This window comes from Anastrepha ludens, chromosome 2 (genome assembly GCF_028408465.1).
Source record: "Anastrepha ludens isolate Willacy chromosome 2, idAnaLude1.1, whole genome shotgun sequence".
NCBI classification, from domain to species: domain Eukaryota; kingdom Metazoa; phylum Arthropoda; class Insecta; order Diptera; family Tephritidae; genus Anastrepha; species Anastrepha ludens.
This window is the reverse complement of record NC_071498.1, coordinates 82710346-82724240: the sequence shown is the minus strand read 5'-3', so window position 1 is coordinate 82724240 and position 13895 is coordinate 82710346. Positions and strand designations below refer to the sequence as shown.

The following is a 13895-nucleotide window of genomic DNA, read 5'->3' as shown; positions in this document are numbered from 1 at the left end:
TAATAGCACACAACACCTCAGGCATTTAACAGGAAATATCGACATGAAGTTGTAAATTTATAATCAATGTATTTGGATCGATGCGAACCAGCTATGGTAGCTAGAAATTAAACTCCTCTTCATGGAAGTCTAAAGAAATGTCAGATGTTAGTACATAAAACCAAATGTATTAAAAGTTACAACGTCCCTCTGCTTGTAATTATTTTTTTTACACACTTCTATTTTCGCATTAATAACTTTAAAGGCATTCTATCGTCACTTTGACCAAGTTTTCTCAAAACTCTGAAGCGTGAAAGTTCCGATTCAATACCCCAAGGTGACATTTACAAATTAATCGAAATAATTTTAAGTTAATCGAAACTAATCGCGTTTCTTGATTTAAACGAATATACCTGTTTTGTCTTAATTAATTTTTTTTTTTTATTTTATTCTATTTTATATATATTTTACATAACAATAAAATTATTATAGAAACTAAAAGTAGTTCAGCGCTAGCATCGGAGGCTTTCGGCTGGACTTAATTAATTATTAGTTAATTATTAGTTATATATTTTTTTTTTTTTTTTTTTTTTTTTCTTAATTAATTATTAATATAGTTATTCAAAAAAGCTAAACACTTTAAAATTCGTTATCTGTTTTTTATCCCTTTGAAAATATTCGGTCCATTTCATTTTCGGTCGAACATTGATAAAATTGGTCAAAACTTATCTTAATTTAATTTTTTATTTAGATTAAATGTAAAATGTTTCCATATGTATGCACGTGTAAGTACAAGGTATAGCACCTAAATGCACTTAAAGCATGTGTAAATTACATAAAATTTAAAATAATAATAACTATAACTATTTGGCATCTGTCAAATTCAATTCACATTTAAATTAAGCCAATTTAGAAATTTTTAAAATTGCATGCAAAATTAACATATTTACCTATTTATGCGTATAAACACATCACAAAGCATACCTCAAAATTGTATATACCCTAGTTAGCTACATACCTATTTCTTACACATTTGAATATACCAAAAGAGAATAATAATTCGAAATTCACGATATCGATTGGCTTGAAAGCATATGTTCTAAATGCCACCCAGACCAACAGAATGAGTACACGGATCTGTGGTGGTCGTATTGGCATTGAAATGACTACAAGCAATTGTACCAAAATGTGTTTACAAACATATTTGCGTATAAGCATTAGGGTGAACAATGCTGCTCATTCGCTTTTGTAAAATCGCTCTAAATGCTGGGTTTCAAATAAATTCGGTTGTTCGGATAATTAAAAATGAATGGTTGAAACGAAAGCTATTTAGTTTTTCTAAATCTGTAGAGAACTTCGAGTCAACTGTACGAGGGTTGCATTTTTTATTTTGCGCCTTGCCTTGGTAAACATTAGTTTTGAATTACACAGGCCGACAAAATTTAACCAACATTCAGACCCAGAAACCAGACTATATATTTCCGAAGGTTTATGATGCGCTGAATCCAAATCTGGCCTCAGAATTGCTCTATTAGTTTGAGTTTTCGAGATATCCTAACCTAAAAGTGCAAAAAACTCCATTTTTGCCCATATTTGAGGTTATGTAGCCTTGCAGATGTTTTCTTTCACCAAAATTAAAGGATGACATCTTTAAATACAATCCTTCTTTTTTCAAATGGCGTTTTGTTTGCTCAAATATCATTTTTTTCGCAGAGATATCGCATTTTGAAATTTTCATGTTTCGAAATTTTCCTACACCTGAAAATCGATTAAGATAACATAGACATGATATATTCGATTACTAATTTTCTTGAATTGAGTCTTATTTTTCTTAAAATTTTGTCTCACACCATAAGTGTGCTGACTCACCACATCCCTACACTATCTAACCTTTGGGTACCGAGTCACACACAGCCCTAACCCCTAGAAACCACCCCTATCATACCGCGAGCAGGCTAACCCACATAACCGCAAGCAGGCTTTCCCACAAACTCCAAATTTACATACTATTAATCCATATATTTCAGGCCCTCAAACCCAAGAAAATTAGTAAGCGACTATATCATGTCTATGTTATCTTAATCGATTTTCAGGTGTAGGAAAATTTCGAAACATGAAAATTTCAAAATGCGATATTAGTTTAAATTATTTCGGATATTTTTCCTTGTAGACTAGTGTTATTAGAGCAAACTCGCAAATTTTTCGTTACATACGGTTGTAAATTACACACTTGGGACATGTCAAGTAGTTTGGTTATTATAACGAATTCTTCTACAAATTGGTTTATTTGACGGCTTGAGTATAATAAGAAGTAAAGAGAACACATTTTGAAAAAAATCTAAAAATTTTGAGATTTGTGCAATGTTGAAAATTATGGTATAGGGATTTTCGCAGCGAAACATCTTCGGTTATTTTTAAAATTATTATGATTTTGTTTTAATTCTTGAAGATATACTTAAATACTTAAAAAATTATTGCATTATTATTTTTTTTTACTCATTATTATATATATATACTATATAATATACATGTATATAATTGGCGCGTACACTCTTTTTGGGTGTTCGGCTGAGCTCCTCCTCCTATTTGCGGTATGGGTTTGATGTTGTTCCTCAAATGGTGAGACCTACAGTTTCAAGCCGACTCCGAACGGCAGATATTTTTTGTGAGAAGTTTTTCATGGTAGAAATCAAGGTGGATTTATTAAGGTGACAGCATTCACCCAGCTGAATTTTTCACCGTAGGTATGGCTTACGTCAAAATGATATGCTTTGTTTGTATGTATTGGTATGTTTACATTCGTATGTTTACATTTGCTTGCTGATTTTGACGTGATGCTTGCACCAAACGCAACAACAAATACATGTAGGGTTTTACTTATATGTGTTTGCTGTCATCTGTAATAAATTCGCCTTGGTAGAAATACACTCGGGGTTTGCCATTGCCTACCGAGGGCCGACCGCTATTAAAAAAACGTTTTCTGCATTTTGATCTCTCACCGAAATTCGAACATACGTTCTCTCTGAATGGTAATCACGCACCAACCCATTCGGCTATTCATTATTACGTTTCATACTATTACGTTTTTAATTTTCAATCTCATAAATTGTTTATAATGACTATGAAGACTATGATTAATGTCTATAATACTATTTTTATGTGTCTAAGAGAATTTTTTTTATACTTTTAAGTTCATTTATAGAAATTAGATAAACTATTCTTGTTTTTCAAAATTAAATTGACGTCTCGTTTTTTAACAGCGTTAGAACTTAAAATGGTAATACAAAATGGGAATATTGTTGGAATTTTTATTATAACCTGGTAAATCATTTCTTAGTTTTTTTTAATATGATACCGGCATTTGTCCGCCCTGGCTACGAGTTACATCGTCCATTCTATCTGCCCAATTTTTTACTACTTTTTCCAAAAAAACAAGGAGAAGGAATAGCTAATTTAATTGCGCAATTGGCTCCTAGTAATAAACAGTTGGAGGAAATCGACGTTTATTGAGGTTTCAAAAAATTATGGCAGCAATACTTGCCGAAATTCGATATTACATTTTATAGTCCACGTCTGTTATATGAAAGCATAATTAATAATACATAATACAATTTTTATTAGAATTATGTCTACAAACCTGTTTTCTTTGCCGGCGTCCATTTCATTTAGTTTTTATTTTGATGTTTCTCTTTATATTCGTAATAATAATTATCGATAATACAGGGTTGTTGCCAAAAAATATGGCGATTATCTAGGATTGTTGTATAATCTCAGATTTTGGGAGAGAAATTTTGTATTAGAAATTTCGCTTTTTAATTACGGATTGGGAGTGAAGCACGAAAAAGTAGATCATCTACTTATATGTGAACGTATTATTAGGCCGGCATTTTAGATCCACCATTTTAATTGTATTTTTTAAATCTAACTTGAAATTCGTAAAACTTTAGAACACCAACTTTCAATCACAAGTTATTATAATAATTCTGCAACATGATTTTATATGTATATCATTCCATGAGCCTCCATATTTTATTACTTTTTACTTACATACATCGATAACTGATCACCTTAACACGTATCCGTTCCTGGCAAAATATGCCAATTTGGCTCAACATTAAAAAGTTAAATTTAAGCATTAAAAAGCGGAAAGTCCGCATATTTTTAGAAAACAATTCAAAACTGAACATTGAAAAGTAAATACAAAATAAAAATAAAATTAATTATGCTTCACATTTTTCACACGAAATGAAGTGATGCTGTTGTCAAATTGACACAAGGGACTGATTCGTGTTAATGTTTACGTAATGCGCAAAATTAATTGTAGACAATAGTGTGCCACGAATTCGCCGGTATATCGATCGCGATCTCGCCGCGTACGGTGTCACTGAGGAGCACTTCGACGGGTACACTATCTCTGCAAATAAAATAAAAATGTTCGATGCATACAATTATTTAGAGAATTACGTATGTGCTTAAGTATGTACAGTGTATATGTAAGTGCAGGGTAGTCCATACAGTAGTTTTGTTCTTAATATAAAGAAATTTACAAAAATTAATATTTACCAATATATTGGATTATTCATTGATGGAACATGATTTGATGCATATGTGTAGCTGCTTAGGGTCGCTTCGCAGTATCGTATCTTCTTAATGCACCTTCCTAAAAGCTTGGAGACAGTTTCCGAATGGTTTGCATAAAAGTTCGTCCAAGTCTAAGCCTTCAATTTCCACCTCAAAAATTTGATCATCGTTCCTCTGTCCACTCTCAAGGAAAAATGTGCCAATGATGCCACCGCTCCTAAATCGACACCTAACTATTATTCTCTGAGGATGCATTGGCTTCTCGACGATCAAGTGCGGGTTTTCCGAGCCAACATCGATTGGAAAATGCGCTCGTCAGAAAATATAATTTTCATGTCTTTTGAATGAATACGTTATTTGGAAATAAATATGCGATTTTTTTCGAAGTTTTTTAAGTTACTGAGTTTCTGTCAAGATTTCCAGTGGAAATGAGCTGTCACCGTCAGAATATATTATTATAACACCACTATATGGACCACCCTGTCGGTGGTCACTTCATATGCACTTCTAACTACAGAAAGCAGATGTGTGTGAAGTGACACAAAGTGCAGGCGAGGATTGGGAATGTAAGTACCTATATATCGGCAACTATGTGTCTAATAAGCAATTAAGACGCGTTCAACGCACAGCCATCAAGAAGAAACACCTAAACGCTTTCACCGCTGAGCAACCGAAAATACCAAACTCATTTAAGAAAATATCGTGCAATGGAAATAAGTCGAAGTTACTTATAATTGAAGGCATGTCACAGTAAGCGAGTACCGCAGTAAGCTACATACAACCACATAAATGTCCATGTGTATATTTATAAGCATGTGAATGTATGTGAAACGCACTTCAATAAATTCTTTCGAAAAATGCGTTAACAATAGACCATTAGGGCGCTAAAAGACCTATTTTGTATCAACGCGCACGCGCCACCTCCTTTGAGAAGATCACAAGACGCGTGACAAACACACAGCTGCCATTAAAGGTGGACGCATACACACACACTCGCAATCACGTATACGTAAATTCACTTTAAAACTACATAAAAGATAAAAAAATTACTCTACATACCGATTAAGCAACACCAGTGCAATACGCTCGTCGGGCCTCTTGAAAGCCACTGCTTCCACTAGAGCACTCCGTATCTTCGCCTCAATGCGCACCGAACCTTCAGGCACAAATTTCGAAAAGTGTCCAATCGCATAAAATATTGGCTGTTTGTAGATCTCAGCGTGGTCTGTCAATCAAATATTGATTTTTTACGTAATAAATTTTTATATAATCAACGACTTTATGAAACTTCACACTCACTTGTGTCATTCACAATTACCGGCGCATCCACAGTATTTTGAACATAATTTGGTCCCCCTTTCTCATCCAAAACAATATTCCAATCGATCCAACCATTGTAGGAATGTTGCAAGTTATGTAGAAAATCGAGCGCATACATTTCTCCACGCTCCCATGATCCGAGTTCGGGACCATGAGTTTGCCATGGCTTATCCCCTATGCAGGATTCTGTGTTCAATACGATCTTTCCAGGCAATCTTTGAACTGTCAAATCTATTTGACTAGGCGGAAATATTGCATCCCAATACCAATGCACTGCGAGGCCATCGAGGTAGTCAAGCACACCGGGACGTGAGCGATTCATCTTAAAATACATATGTATATGAAATTGTATTAGAGTAAAAGGGTATTCTCGTTAATAAAATGAATTCAACTTAGGAGGAGTGAAGCCGGTTATAAAGAAAAAAAAGGATAGTTAATATGAGATAGATCAATGAGCATAGAGTGCTGGGACGCCACTAAATTTTTATTTGACTGAAGTTAGCACCTCCGCAAGGACACGACCGGGCAAGATAATGAAGCGATAAGATATGGTTCGGCCCTTAGTTAAGCTTCGCTGCTAAGCTTCTGATGTTCTATGAGGATAATTAAAATAAGTGCTCGCTTTAAAGGCGGCTTTGTATATTTTACAATGTGGGAACGTCTTTTTGCTTAGAACCAACATGGAAAGTGGAAATACAATAAGCTGAAATTAATTAAACACTGTTGCTGGAGCGTTTTGTGTATGCCTGGTATTTGTGCGACATCTGAGAGCATCGTCCTCCTGCCTTTTTTCATTATCACTCAATTTTCAGTGAAACATGATCTTAACTAAAAACATTTGAATTTATATTTTATGTCCGATATTATATTAGTTATCAGTAGTTTGTTGATGAAAGTGATTATTGGTGTATAGGCAGTGTGCTAGATCTGCAACTGATCGAGATATTCCTTCTTTTGTTTACGAAACGTGCTCTCTTTTGATCGAATAACAGATATTATCGTGAAATCAATGACCAGTAACAATATATCAGCCGTTAAAATATATACCATAACCGACAATGGATCATATTTCGTCAAAGCGTTTAGAGAATTTGGAGTTACTCTGAGTGAGTTATATCTTGTAAAGTCTTGCAAAAAAGTTGAACGTTAAAAAATTACTTTAGAAGAAAAAGGTTAAAATGATACCGACAATGATAATAACTCCGACGATGATAACCAGTCAGAATACTCCAGCCTAGAGTTTTAGAATTATAACCCAAGTTTGGTCAAAGCATTTTCGATGGGCTAGCCATATTCTCAACGTTTTGGCCACTACCGATTTAATTATCACTAAAAATGTTCACTGTTACTAAATATTTAGTGAAATGCATTTTTTTCTCACTATCACTAAACACTTCGTGATAATGCAATTTATTTTTTACTATCACTAAACGCTTAGGATGATTTCAAGTATCATTGGCCTAAACTACTGGACTGTTAGGTCTGCCTTTTCTATGCTGGAAATTGTTTGGCGGTGAACAAGGACAAGAAAAAGTACGTCCTGCCATCAAACAAACAGCCGACGCACTCGCGCATTTGCACTCACGTCATTGTTGAAAGTTACAATTTTGAAGTGATAAGACACATCGTTTACTTAGGGATCAGCATTATCACCGGTAATAATGTCAGCCTTGAAATGCACCAGCGAATCTAGTTTGCTAATAAGTTATACTTTGGACTAAGCAGGTAATTGAAAAAAAAGTCCTCCAAAATCACACTTCGTAGGTCTCCTTGGACGTTTGCAATGTTTTCAGAGAAAGATTCTGTGGAACATGTTTTACCTTGGCACTTTGGCGACAGTGAATATCGTAGACGATGGAACAATGAACTGTATGAGCTTTACGGCGACATACACATAGTGCAGAGAATAAAGATCCAGTAAGTCAGCTGCTCCAGCACTGAAAGTATTCGAGCAGGTACCACTGGTGGTATTAGAAGCGAAGTACCGCCGAATAACACGAGCAAGAAACGACTGGCATGGTTTGTTAACCTTAGCCAAAATCATTTCAGTGGTTATCGCGTCAACCAAAAAGAAGAGGGGGTATAATATATGTATAATAAAACGAAGGCCATTCTTCAGAACCGTTCTGTACAAACTACGAGATATTCAGCCATATCTGAAACTGACTATACCAGAGATTCAGAGCTTTGTTGATCAAATGTCCTGATTTATCATAGTTAATTGGCACTTTTGACTTTGGTAATTTGGTAAGAATAGAGGGAGGTCAAAAACCAGCCCTCCGCCAACGCAAAAAAAAATCTGGAGAAGAAGTTCATTATACTTTGTTAAACGCGTAATAACCCACCTTATCAAACCAAACTGGAAAGGAATATCGTTGATCGTCGTTTCCAAATATTAAAACATCTTTGAATTTCGATTTACGAATTGTGGGTCCAAGGTAGTCATTCAACCAAACAGCCTGTAAAAGAATATTTTTCCGTGCATACATATTTTGCGTACATGAACATAGTGCTTATTTGCACTTAAGTACTTATATACTTATACTTAAGTAAAGTTACACAAATGTACCTGATTCTGTGGGATCCATCCAAGACTCATAAAATGCACGAAAGGGGAGAAAAAGACACCGTTAAGCGGCTCATTGCCAGTTGAAATGGCCCAAATCGGCATATTTTTAGCATCCATTAATTCAATAAATCTGCAAATGAAAAACAGAGAGCATAAATACATACAAGGTGCTTATGAATGGTTGAGGAAGTTATATACATACATATGTACAGATATTATGTTGTCTATGTTTTATTATGATATCTAAAACGATTTGCGGTATGAAAAATACATCATCTAAGAAATATTTTTTGTAAAAAAGTGAGCCGCATAAGTTCCTATGTGTTGAATGAAAACATGATGAGTCTTGTTTCTACATAACTGGTGCTTTTCAGTACAGAAAATTATTATTATTTAGAGGGGATATATCCAAATATGTACTCGTAAACCTAACTTAATTACCACACTGGCTACTAGGGTCTTCGGTGCTTAACGACGATTACAAAATGACTTATTTCTAACTGTACTTATACATTTTAAATATGGTCTGATATATTAAACAGAGAATGAATTGTAAATGAATTTGCGGGATAAGCTAAATATCTCATATTCTGGTAGTCGACCTTTAAGGCCATTGCCGTATAGTTTTTATTTATTTGTTTAAAAACTCGACTTTTTAGTCTATAAGCGGATATTGTGAAATTTAAATATAAATAAAGAACTATTCTACTTCATTCTAATTTCCCTCGCAAATATGGATGTGTGTACGCATTTACATGTGCAAACTGTCTTGAATACAACTTTCGTAACTTTTTTTCTGCAGTTAAGAATTAAAATAATTTTTTGTTGTAATCGAAGTTCATGGATTCGTTTCTTGCTCACAATATTCAGTTAGCATTGGGATATTACTTAATTTAAAGTTTAAAATTAAATTAAAGGCACATTCGGCTACCTTATATCTCATAATGCCATTTTTATTTATTCTACGTTTCAAGTGTTGCTTATTTCTGGGGCAATTTTGTTATTATCTTCCAAATTTTATTTGCTTACCACACTGTTTTCCTTTGATTTTCTGTTTGAATTTTTTATGAAAAAATACGCGAAATCTGTCGAATGTCATTTATTTGCCAATTTACAGAAAAACGTGGACAGATGGAGCCGTAGGTGTTTTCAATGTATCAGCGAGGTGCCAGAAGGCTTGAAAGTATGCGAACTTCATTTTTATTTTTTCATTTTTTAAATTTATTGAAATCGATATTTGAAGTGTTTAATGTCTAAATAATTTCTGGCACGAACAACTTCTCTCAGAAATTATTATTCCACACTGATGAAGTAGACCTTCAAATAAACGCAAAAGAAAAATATTTTTCAAGTACAGGATGCAATTTCACATAAAGTTTTGAAGAAAGCGCTACGTATAATCTTGACTAATTGACTAATTTAAATTCACGTTTTGTTTGTTGTAAACTTTAAAGCTCTTTTGTTATTGTTAGTCTTGCTTTTCAGCACTTAATGTTAGCGTAGTCCACATAATTGGTTAGCCTACATATATGTAATTTGAATAAACAAAAAATAAAATAGTTCCATATGAATAGTATTAGTTAATTTTTATGGCTTGGATATTTTTCTTAAACATATATTTATCAAGTAGTTGCCCTTCAATTGTCAAAACGGGTAACAATTTTTTATATTTCTATACCTTCTTTAAAAAATCTTTTGAACTGCTCTTATTACTTCATCTATATAATGGGGCTTTCCAAACCTGACCAGTTTTCTGTTTTCAAAAACCAAAAAAAAATCAGGAAATTCATACGTTTGTACGTTTATTTGAATGGCAGTCCTGTATTAATAACACTGTATTCGAATCGGAGAAATTTTTCTCCCGATAAGAATTTTTTAAGGCGAAAATGTAAGCCAGACCGCTGAAATTGTGATTGGTGTTTATGGTGCCGATACTGTAACAGCCAATTATGAGCAATTTTGGTTTCGTCGATTGCGTCAAAAATATGATAATGTCAAAAATGTCTATGGAATCCTAGAAATAATCGAAGTTGATCGTGATTTTAGCAGTTCTACGCAATTTTAAATATGTATAACTGACGCTAACACCCGTTACTGAGTGTTTGGCCGAGCTCCTCCTACAATTTAGGGTGTGCGTCTTGGTGTTGCTCCTCAAATGGAGGAACCTTCAGGTTTAAGTTGACTCCGAATGGCAGATGATTTTTTATGAAGAGCTTTTTAATGGCAGAAATACACGCGGGGTTTGCCATTGCCTGCCGAGGGCCGACCGCTAATAGAAACAACTTTTTCTATCATTTGGTGTCTCATGCCTAGAGATTCCATTTTATTCAAATACCAAACCGAAAAATCGATTTCAACTGCAAAAAAATAGCCTTCATTGAACTAACTCCAGTTACGCCATGCACATTTTTATGAAGCTAATTGTTATTTATTGTCAGAAAAAGAGATATGCACAAAAATACCAAAGTAAGACTGTTGAGAATCAAAGGTCGGCAACCAAAAGTACTCGGCGACTACGGAAGACTTATTATCCGAGTTTGTTATGAAACATAAAAGGGTGCTGCACTATTTCCACGGCACCACCTTAACCACGGCTATCTTTGTGACTATCGCCACTGGCCCAACTAATAACCTGCAAATAATATGATAAATAATGTGAGTTTCAAACTAAATTATTAATAATTTGTATTTATTTAACACTCGAAATCCGGAAATGGAATAAATCTCCGTGTAAGGTGCTTAAATTGCAAAAAAGTCCTAAACGGTAAAATGGTAAAAACAAATTAAACCAATATGAACAAACACAATTTTGGACTAAATTACAATTCAGTGACATTAAATCGTTTTGCAAATTCAAGCCTTTCACCCAAAATTCGTCCAACGTTTTAATATGTTTTAATCGTCGATCATCAAAATCCCAAAGAAAAAATTTTCATTACATACCTTAAATGGTAGTCAGCCCAAGTCTGATAGTATTCTAACTTCAACACCCCTAAACCGCTCCATCTCTCGTTTGATTTCATCCAAGGAGGTGAACCCCAGGCCGCAGCCATGATTTTTAAATTTTCCAGTTCGGCGACTAATTTCAACCGTTGCATTTGCTGCACCTTAATCTCGTCGCGAGGATCCAATTTTGTAAAGTTGGAAAGCTTGGGATCATTGCGAGGCTCTTCATTATAAGCCCAAGGTACAAGATCAAAATCACTACCACCCATTGGAGTACGCAAAAGATTGAAGCCAATGCCATTTTTGTGGTAAAAAGATCTGCGGAAAGATGAACCATTAGATTAATGAGTGGGTTGATTTTCCAAAATTTCTACAATACAAATGTTAGTCAAATCTCCGCATACTTATAAATGTGATCCTGCAAATCCTGTCCCAACTGCCCAAGTAAATAAGAAACACTGCCGGTGAAAGCGCCACCAAACCCAGTAATTTTTTGATATTCTATCGAACGATTCACTTGCAATTTCAGTGAATTACTAGAAGAAAATCTGGACGTTAAACCTGAAATTGAAGCACTTTTTAATATTATTCAAGAATTACTCTCTTAATAAAAACTTACGCTCGCCCGCATCGATCAGAAGTTGTGCAAATACTTGGCCACTATCGACGATCACCGCTGATCTATGAAGCTCTTCGTTGGTGGTGTTCAATGTTAGCTCTGTATTGACATTCCTTTTTTCTACGCTGAAACTCAAATTACTAACGGCAAAGCGTAGACCCTCCTGTGAGGCGAACAGAAGGGCATTCAAGAGAAATGTGATGTGAATGTGGGAAGATAATGAAAAAGAGAGAGAACGTGATTGTGTGATGCTCGAGCCGAAAGCTCATTATTAATTTCATAAACAATATTTGATACCTTGCTTGATGAGATGAGTACAGCCTCATTGGATGATGGCTGTGGATTCTCCAAATAATCGCAATATGACGCTGTGCAGACGCACACCAAACCGTACTTTGTTCGGCGTGGCAAACAATCACTGTTTGCTTTGGCTGCAATTGCAAAATATTATTTAACGAATATTTTAAATAAATTTTAGTTATTTCTTATATTGCTTACCACCAAAAATACAGAAAAATATACTTAAAAGCAAAAAACACGTGACTTTTGAAACCATTTCTGCACCTAATTTAAACAATTTCAACTTATACCGTCTTATTATTTATTTATTTATATGCTCACACTGTATCGTAACTTTCTTTATAAATTAGAGAGCACACAACAGTATGAAACCCAGTTGTTGGTACGCGGTTCGAGCGAACCACACTCGTATACAATTCAATGCGTACTAGTCAGGCATCGCACTCATTCGCTTCTACTTACTATGGCTTATCAACCAATTACAAGAGATCAAGAAAAGAGTAGCGCGACGTCATGGTTTTAAAGTTCGTTTGATAATACAGTGCAACAACTTGCAAAACAAACAAAAAATTAATCACTGGGATCTCTAAATATTTTTGTGAATGTGACTGTAGTTTGCGAATACAATAACAAAATAGCTTCTCTCGTATTTTTACCTCTCATTACACAGTGCAACAATATGAAAAATTGTTTTAATCTCTAGGGTCTCTTTAATCTCTAATATTATATTTCTTTGGTACTTAATTAAATTTTTATGAATTTGCTACTAGTATTCCTGAAGAACAATTAGCCTTTAACTACAATTGCTGTGATTTTTCACGCGCTGATAATTCTTTACTTGAAGTTAACTGGGAGATATTGTTTGCAGATTCTGACCAATGTTTTTCTATTAATAAGTCTAAAATAATTCAGATCTGCGGCATAAATATCCGTTTATTTAAAAAAAGACAGCGCAAGTTTCCTTGGTTCACGCGCGAGCTTAAAAGTCTAAAGATTAAGCGTAACAAATTCTTTAAGAAGTTTAAAATGAACAATAGAAAGAAAGTTGTTTAAATAAATTCCTATATAATAACTATCATATTGATATATTCTAAGTGTTGAAAACAGTATTAAATATTGGCCTAAATTTTTTTTGACAATAAATAAACTCTAGGAACTCCAGCTCTTGTGCCTCTCATCTGCTGTTTTTCTGAATGAAAATTAGCTACCACCCCTTCGGAAGTGGTAAACCCTTCTGCTAATTGTTTTAAAGAAAATTTTGTCAATGATGAACCTGGTTCAAACTGGGCTAGTCCTACAGATCTTACCTCGTCTCTCACCTTTGGGTGCATGGGCTTGTCATTGGAAGATGTTGAGAAAGGTGTTTTAGAGTTTTAGACGGTGTTTCCACGAAAACGGATGCTGATGATCTTTAACCTGTTCTTTCTTCATTGATCTTCTTTTGCTCTGCCCCTCAAATTAATTTTCAATAAATCGTTAGCCTCTGGTATCTTTATGGATGAATGGAAAATTACAGTTCTTATTCCAATTTTTAAAAATGGCATCCTCAATTATAGAACAATCTAAAAGCTCTGGTCTGTA

General features: G+C 34.3%; 1 protein-coding gene across 2 annotated transcripts; it reads right to left on the bottom strand.

The window, feature by feature from the left end:
- Positions 1-4106: 4106 nt before the first annotated feature.
- LOC128871972 (lysosomal acid glucosylceramidase-like) lies at positions 4107-12730 on the bottom strand. Of its 2 annotated transcripts, XM_054114188.1 has the most exons (11): positions 12636-12729; positions 12513-12578; positions 12312-12445; positions 12015-12177; positions 11800-11956; positions 11393-11713; positions 8450-8579; positions 8226-8339; positions 5860-6202; positions 5620-5785; positions 4107-4393 (listed from the first exon to the last, which is right to left on the bottom strand). In XM_054114188.1, the coding sequence occupies exons 2-11, from the start codon at positions 12568-12570 to the stop codon at positions 4294-4296; spliced, it is 1686 nt and encodes a 561-aa protein (XP_053970163.1). In that variant the 5' UTR covers positions 12571-12578; positions 12636-12729; the 3' UTR covers positions 4107-4293. The 2 variants fall into 2 exon arrangements, with proteins under 2 accessions (XP_053970163.1, XP_053970162.1); XM_054114187.1 differs by having other exon boundaries at positions 12513-12730.
- Positions 12731-13895: the final 1165 nt, after the last annotated feature.

Coding starts and splice junctions, on each gene's coding strand:
- LOC128871972 (XM_054114187.1), bottom strand. CDS start 12,570: ATGGTTTCAAAAGTCACGTGTTTTTTGCTTTTAAGTATATTTTTCTGT. Junction 6,203..8,225: donor TTCCAGTTTGGTTTGATAAG/GTGGGTTATTAC, acceptor ATGTATTTTAAG/ATGAATCGCTCACGTCCCGG. Junction 4,394..5,619: donor GCACTGGTGTTGCTTAATCG/GTATGTAGAGTA, acceptor TTTTATTTGCAG/AGATAGTGTACCCGTCGAAG.